An 8,617-nucleotide genomic window follows, 5' to 3' on the forward strand; every position below is an offset into this window, starting at 1 on the left:
TCCCACTAAACCACACTGGAGCAGCTTGGCCAAGTTCTTCATATCTCCCAATAAGAGAAAAGACCCGCAACAAGCATTGGACCATTTGCAAAATGATAATAAAATACTATATAGGTAATAAGTAATTACATTCTTTACACATAACACTTATAGTAGCTAACTTACAATGCCCCATAATTGCCCACGCTAAATCACGCATAATCCTAAAATTATGCTCTAGACAATCTCTACTTGATCAATACTTATGCAATGCTAAATTATATTATAAAATCTTTTCGTAAAGCCTATCTAAGTGGAACCTTGAATTTAATAAAACCGTTACATCTAAAAGCATCAGTGCAGAAACACATTCCCTCATATCTGATCGAGTGATGCACCAATTGGCGTAAAGAGCAATCACTGCAATCATTGCAAAACGATTCTTGAGTAATCGCAAGCATTACATTTGTGATTAAACAGATTATTAAAGCTTTGAATGCTCCATAATAAGTGAAATGTTATGGAAATTACTCTAAGGTATTTCTTCATCGTGCTATCGATATTAGTTACCTACATTTATGCTGACATATTTCAAGCTGTCTTAATTATTATGCGATTATTCTGTATTGGGATTGGATTATCTAAGGAATATATTATGCGGATTAAACTTAACCTAAAATAAAAGCAAATGTAAAAGTTTCGTAGCTTTATAACAAATCTATTATTGTGTTTTATTTCGCGATTTCTGTCATTTAACAACGGCTTGATAACAACGTTAATTATAATATCACGTTGATGCATTGCATCATTTGCAAGCAGCAGAGAAGGACAGACGTACAAACCATTTCGCTTTTATCATTTTAACAAGCAGAAACCAGCAATTCTGTATGCGTAGGGATTCTGATATCCCGTGAGAAAGAAAAATGTTCTTGCTAAGCTATGCCCGTCGCCAGAACTTGATGGCAAGCTACAGTCAAGATTTAAGCAATTAAAAGTCTAAATACCAATATACAAGCATATTTATTGATGGCAGACATTTTAAAGTTTCTTTCCCTGTTTAATTATTATTACACTTAGAGATAGTACACCTTTCTGGTGCTTAAAGATTATTTCGTCTTTCAAAGTTTTTTTTCACGTTCAGCCGTTCAAGCTGCATGTTCTGTCAGCAATCAGGCCAATTTTTTTTATTTGGTTTAAATAACCTCGTTTAAATTTGGTTAATGTAATGTTATTTTGGCGGAAGATTGCAACTTTTAAAAAGTGCCCAAGTTCATACATGATAATTGCCTTTGATTGCGCTAATGGACAACATTTTATAAAAGTGTGGTATTGCTAATGTATTTAATAAATTGTAATGAACAATATATTAATTTTTCATTATAATTTCTCAATTTCATAAAAATAAAACTTCAATAAAATTTTATAACACTTTTTTTATTATTATCAGCCTCAACACAAGGTACTTGCAAAAGGAGACCTTTCACAATTACATAAAACAAAGCATATTATACATAGAGATAAACAAGTAATAACAGATCGATCTATAGATATCGTACACTCAATGAATCGCGCATTGTACAACAATGCTATGCGACAAAAACGTGAAACTTGGAAAGATTAGGCGAAATATTTTCAATAACATCACAAACATTTTCAACAAATCAGGCCGAAGCCTGCAGCAACACAATTCCAATATTTTTAATAATATTTATTTCACTACGAATACTAGTTGATCACATTTCGAACTTAGCCTATAAGGTACTGGTGAGAAACCTAAATTAGGTATGCTGAAATCAATTCCAGCCGTGACCGTGGTGTTCCTGTTCCTTCTTGAAGTAAATAGGAACATGGACCTTGACTGGGTAAGGTACCTCCCTGACTAAGGGTACTTGGACTTCCTTGTATACAGGGTAAGGCTTGTCAATGGGCACTTTAACTTCATAAGGTACCTTCTTCTCGACAGTGTAAGGGATCTTCTTGTACACATCATAAGGCTTAGGAATTGGCACTTTAATTGGGACTGGGTAAGGTTTCTCAACTTCAACCTTGTAAGGCCTGTCTACTGGAACCTTGACTTCGTAGGGAACAGGTTTGTGAACTGTTACAGGGTAGGGCTTCTCTACTGGTACAGGGTAAGGTTTTGGTACGTAAACATGGTAAGGTTTGTCAACGGGTACTTTGACTTCATAAGGTACCTTCTTGACAACTTCGTAAGGCTGAGGTACTTTCACTTCGTAATTGACTGTATAAGGAACCTTCTTTTCAACAGTGTAGGGTTGGGGTACGGGCACCTGGACTTCATAAGGGATTTTCTTTTCAACGGTGTAAGGAGTAGGTACTTTAACCTTGACTTCGAAGGGCCTGTCGACTGGGACTTTCACTTCATAAGGCACCTTCTTCTCGACAACGTAGGGTTCAGGAACATGGACGGGGTATTTCACGTATTCCTTAACTGTAACAGGGACCTTCTTTTCGACAGTGTAGGGTTGGGGTACGTACACTTTAACTTCATAGGGTACTTTCTTTTCAACGGTGTATGGAACGTGTTTCTCGACGGTGTAAGGGACTGGGACCTTCTTAATCACTTCGATTGTTTTAACGTGATGATGACCGTGGTCGTTTGAGATGGGTTTCCAAGAATCACCGGAACCTCCTCCGTATTCAGAACCGCCATAACTGCCGGAACCACCACCTAGGCTGTAACCGCCGCCTTGGCTGTAACCACCACCTAGGCTGTAACCTCCGCCTTGTCCGTAACCACCGCCTTGTCCGTAACCACCGCCTTGTCCGTAACCGCCGCTTTCGTGACCCCCGAAACCACCGAAGCTGTGTCCACCGTCACTTCCGCTAAAGCCGTGGCCACCATCCCCTGATTCGTAACTACCACTACCACCGTAGGAGCCGGTGTCGTATATTCCTCGTTTATCCTGTTTCTTCTCTTCAGCTACAGCCTCTTTCTGCGCAGCTTTCTCTTCGCTCGCATAGGCCACAACGGCCAATGAGGCTATCAACACAACCTATGGACAAATAATAATGCATTAGTCAAATTTCGTTAACAACTTAGTAGTAGTACCTACTATTATTATTACTAATTTAGAAAATAAAAATGGAAGTTTCATTCAATTGATTACCAGGCTAGTTCTCAAAGGGTACTTCTACAATAATGCAACACGATCAGCAGAACATGCGTAAATTATTGGAATAGGCGGGTTGAATAATTTTGTAACTTAGGCAAGTTCTATTGCTCTTGAATACGAGGAAGTGTTTGAACCTAACTACGAGTACGTGATATCACATAATATATGTGATTTGGAAAATAAATGCAAAAAAGTGAGCGCTCTAGTTTCACGGATCTAAACTACTTTCTAATGCCCATTACAATGGCAAATACGTTCAAATCCGCTTAAGCAATACATTGTTTTAGACTGGATATTGAATAATACGTTCTTGGCTGGACAAGTTTGAAACCAAAGTAGATTATGACAAACACGAGAGTAGATCTCATTATGTTACTTCATTCCAAGTTTCACATTCAGATAATATTTCGGATCTAGTGCAGGTAATATAAGAATATATGCCGGAAATTGTAATGAAATCACACCGTTTCGTATTTCTGACAAGTTTTTGTCGAGTAATTGGCGATACTTTGTGTTCAACAATGGGTGGAAACCATTACGAGTAAGAAAGACATGAGTTCTGTTCCTCTAATTACCTCTACGTCAATGGAATCGGCAACGTCATGTTATTTAGAATAGGAGCAAAATGGTTTATACTTATTTCTATATTCCATTTTACTTCTTACTTGAACCTAAGAAAACACTCGTTTTTTTTTTTATGTAGCATTGCTCTTCCCGCTAAGTACCTTTTTTTTTAATTGTTTCTTAATCATAATAACATTTAATTAACGACTGATAACTTTGTAAGTGCCTACTATAAAACAAGAAGTATGTCAGTGAACAGGGGTCAAAAAGGTAAGCTTTCGCCTTCTACCAGTTTGAATCTTTTTTTAGAACGGAGCGATGCAACGTGAGGATTTTTATTTACCAACAGCTATAAAAGGAACGGTCAACATTAGCATGCTAGTAGCGATTACGATATTACTTTCCTCACTTATCTCGAGTGACGTTTATTTCTCATGCGTGATCTACAAAACAATAAGGTTAATGCCGTTTCGCACGTCGCTACTATATCTAATGTGTATAGCTAAGCTTTATATACACTTCGGAGCGAAAAAATAAACAAATTACTAATAATCTGACAGCTTTATAGTGCACTTATGCATGTAATATATAAAGGAAGTAATTAAATTGCAATAACTTTAATGAGAGGAAGAAATGCATTACTTTATTAATGCTCCATAAATCCTTTACAAAACAAGTTAGGCAATAGGTGTTAGGTAAGGTAAAATTGATATATTTATAATAATCCTATTAATTATAAGTAAATACATCGTAAAGGTAAATCACCTTTCAAATTAAATTATGAAACGGTATTATGTGAAGCGTTTATAAATTGTAAACCAATTATTTATTTACATTCTAAACAATGAAATATGCAGGAAATATTAAAAAAAAACATACGATATTTGAACAGTCATTCTGATTCGTATGAAGATGTCACTTTTGAAATGAAGTAGGAAATTTCTATATTTTGTCTAATAGTAAACATCGTGGAACATAATGCCTGTTTTTTTTTAACATGACTTAATTAATGAATTAAATAAGATGAATATTCACTCTTGGTCTGAAAGCTATCAGTTAGACAAGGAATCGCAGATTGTACCATAAATAATATTGCATAGCGAATCGTGACCATAATAACAGGATCAGTGACAACTAGTTAGCAATCTCTAACGAAAGTAAAAGATCAACATATTCAATCGTTCATAAAACGGGTTATAGAAGTTACGTCGGAGTTGCATTACGGACAACGACCTTGCACAACTTGATTTGTTTTAAAGCTACATGGGACAGGATTTATAGAAAAGCTGTCTGTCGTACCGATCGGAAATACAGGGTTAACAAACTCTCGTCACAAACGTCACAAACAGTTCATACCAACCTAGATCATATATGTTATTTTTTATTAGTGACAGATTATCCACCAAAATGTTTAATACTAAACAAAGAGTGAAGTATACCTGTTAAATAGGTAAAAAATACATAAATTATACATAGTAAAACAAAAGTGCAAAATCAAACTGCTAAAATAACAATAACGGCAAAATATATTGATTCAAAGTAACAGTAAGGTTAAATGCAAGTTACATTTTAATATTTTATTTTGTTGATAGGATAGGCATTGTTTGTACAGTGTATACGCGCCCTTATTTCAATTTATTTCGGAAGTAAAACACGGAAACCTCTTTGATGCAAGTCGTAAACTCGTCACTCTCTACGAACGTTTTGTCGCGAAATATTATTATCTTACTTTATATAAGACAGCTGCTAGAAGAAACTACAAGTAATGTACGACTATATAATACTTATAAGAAAGTAGTTACGGTTATTAAATTGTTAAAATACGTGATGGATTGCTAAAGAAAGTAAAGTATATACAAGGATACATTGATTTAATATATGATATATTAACTATATGATAATGTCGAGTGACGTTTATTTCTCATGCGTTCTTTCAAGCACATATCTTTTGTTTTTTGACTAAAGATAATTTCACTATCACCTAAAATTATATTCAGTATTCTATTTGACGTAGTTTATAAGAATTATTTTATACTAATATGCTTAATAGGTAGGTACGTAATACTGTTTTATTCGTAAGAGAAATTGCAAAATGTATTGCTATTAATAACACTATTAAAGTAAAACCGCTATTACATGGTTATGTAACAATGACTAGTTATTTTTAATTAGGCCTCAATTAATATGCATGTTAAAAATTTGCTCTCTTTGCACGCGGAAGTCTTTTCTTTTTGTATAAGTATGCAATTTGCAAGAATCTGTTTACATAATATGATAATATTTAGTGATGCGAAGTCATCCACGGAAATCTTTTGTAACTGGAACCATTCATTACGTCACACAAGGTAATTTGGGTTTGTTTGCTCAGAAACAAATAAAAAATATGTTTTTACGTACGTAATTTTAAATAAATTGTTGCAAAAGTACCCGAATGAACGCGGCCGGTCCCGAGTACCTACGATTTTCAGCTGAGGTCTAGGCGTACTTCAGACATCCATCCATAACACGACTATTAGGCTATTACAAACTATGTATTGTGGTATTGTATCACCAAAAACGGTACTGACTAGTCTAGGTAAATTGAAGAGATAGACATTGTCACCAATACTCGATTAACGATTTGAACAAATGTCCCAAGTAAAGTAAAAAGTGTTGAATCCTTCTAGAAAACGCTATTACGACCAAAGTAATATCGAGTATAGTGGGTAAGTTTATTATCAAATATAGATTTTGAGGAGGAAGAAATTGTGAACCAGCATTCTACGATGGCAGTCTATAAAAAATTATAGACAACTCAATATCGCAATCCAATATTGCGCATTAAAATCTCTACGGGAGAATAAGTTTAGTAGGCAAATGCAAATATTTATCTCGCGTGTGTTTGTATTATTCAACAATGATCTTATAAAGTTACATAATACGCAGGAGTAAGTTATGCATAATCGATTACTGTATCTGCTGATGCATAAACGTACGATCATCGGACTGACGCTTCACGCGTCGTAATACGTAATTTGAACGTAACAGCTAATGTACACCGTGAACCCCTTATATTATACTTGATCTATGCAATATAAGCTTTTATTTAGTATGCAACTTTCGTATGCACGAGTACGTACAACGTACCCTTCCGGTATAGTGTAAATTTCTGCTTGCTAGTTACCGATCGGATGGAAAATTCGCAAACGTTATACACGTTAAGTACGTACACGACAATGATTATTGTGAAAGATGTTATTGAGTTAAGAGTATAAAAAACTTCAAAAAACCACGATAAAGAACCGGGCTTTTAAATAAAGGACCGTTGGCGACTGCTGATACCAATCACAAATTTAAAGAAAAAAAGGTGTTAACTTTGAACCTATTTTCATTGTAACCTACTTTCTGACGGGCTATTTTCAGGTTTCGTCTCCTCGACATTTACGAAATACTTTTAGGTTTTTTAAAGCCTATCAACCTATCAAGTATTTTTGCAGCGTGAATCTAAATACATCTCTTATATATGAGATGATAAATTTTATTTAAGATGGAAATTAAGCCTCAATTAAAACGGAAAAATCATCCTGATTCATCAGGCTGAGTATAAAATACCCCGGACTTAAACTTATGGGCATTGTTCAAAGGATTCTTCGGTGTGTTCTACGGAGAACATGCTAATGATTCCTTTCCAGGGCCTCCCAGAGCTTACGAATATATGTCTACGGAGTTTTAGTGCGATAGAATCGCACTTAACTATTAGAGGGAGTAATTAGACTCCCCGAGGAAGTGTGATAGCTACAAAAATAATCGGAGATTATGATGATAGTAATAACTCTGATTTTAGTTTTTACCTAATCTTTTTCGAATACGAATCGCAGAATAAATTATACACCGCGTTGACGAGCTACAAATTCCATGTGGTAAAAAAGGCAGCAATTGTTAAGAACCCATAATAGCAGTATTACAACTTCAGTCACAAGGCTTTTTCATGGCAATTATTCCGTAGTTTACCATGCATGTTAGAAAGTGAAAAGAAAATTACTGGGATCGTAACTTAGAAAATTGGTTAAACGGTTCAATTACAGAGGGAGCCGAGACTGTTCCGTAAACAAATAAGTACATTGTTTACAGATTATGTTAATTAATGTTGAGCAACATTAATTATTTTCTTTTGATTTACATGGGGATTTGAAAGTGAATCTGCGAAATCTGTTTACATTCAATAAAATAATTTAAGTGCATATTTAGATAGTACATATTAATAAATTTTATTTATTTTTATTGTTGTGTACGCTTGATTTACATATATTTTTTATTTTAGAAAAAATTCAATAAACAACTTTTTGTGAATCTACTCATTTTAACAATATTCTCATATATTATATTGATTTAATCCCAAAATGCATTTTTTCTACGAAATAATACAAGGTGCATGGTGCGATCGCAATCCAGAATAGCGTAGTTTTCCAAAATGCCTATACCCGATCCCTAATAGAAAATCCAATTCCATTTTAATTTTGAAAAACACTGATTCACTGTCACTTCACTGAAACTTACCGATAACTTCATGTTGTCGAGTCTCCGTTCGCCGAAGACCGGTTGTCTGTGGTGCATACTATGTTCCTCGGTCGGTCTTTATACCTTCCCTCCCACTTAACATTAAGAAGGGTGAACGTAGGCATAGTTGTGATAAGTTTGATATGTATTTTATTTGTAAGGAATTGGAGCGATCTTTGAGATCATCGGAATTATACTTTTTAGTCGAGTTACTGACCTAGGCCGAGGCGTCTTTTATTCTCGTTTGTAAAAAAAAGTTTTTTGATTTGTTAAAGCTGCTAATGTATGTAAAAACCTCTGTTTCAATTGTTTCTTTAATACATTTCTACTTTTATGTCATAATAATGATAAAGATGTTATTTGGTGGGGAAACAGTTAAAAATGGTATTAACAACATTTAA

At 34.6% G+C, this 8,617-nt stretch overlaps 1 protein-coding gene across 1 annotated transcript; it reads right to left on the bottom strand.

Annotated features, from left to right (window-relative positions):
* Positions 1-1,439: 1,439 nt before the first annotated feature.
* Positions 1,440-8,273, bottom strand: LOC120624345 (proline-rich protein 4). Its single transcript, XM_039890819.1, has 2 exons — positions 8,217-8,273; positions 1,440-2,996 (listed from the first exon to the last, which is right to left on the bottom strand). Exons 1-2 carry the CDS (start codon positions 8,271-8,273, stop codon positions 1,773-1,775), a joined length of 1,281 nt encoding a protein of 426 aa, XP_039746753.1. The 3' UTR covers positions 1,440-1,772.
* Between the last annotated feature and the right edge of the window lie 344 nt (positions 8,274-8,617).

Source organism: Pararge aegeria, chromosome 1, assembly GCF_905163445.1.
Source record: "Pararge aegeria chromosome 1, ilParAegt1.1, whole genome shotgun sequence".
Taxonomy (NCBI): Eukaryota; Metazoa; Arthropoda; class Insecta; order Lepidoptera; family Nymphalidae; genus Pararge; species Pararge aegeria.

Bases quoted from the DNA above. Each gene is read 5' to 3' on its own strand.
- LOC120624345 (XM_039890819.1), bottom strand. From the start codon at position 8,273: ATGCACCACAGACAACCGGTCTTCGGCGAACGGAGACTCGACAACATG. The intron at 2,997-8,216 runs GTAAGTTTCAGT...ATTTGTCCATAG, and splicing joins TCGACAACATGAAGTTATCG to GTTGTGTTGATAGCCTCATT.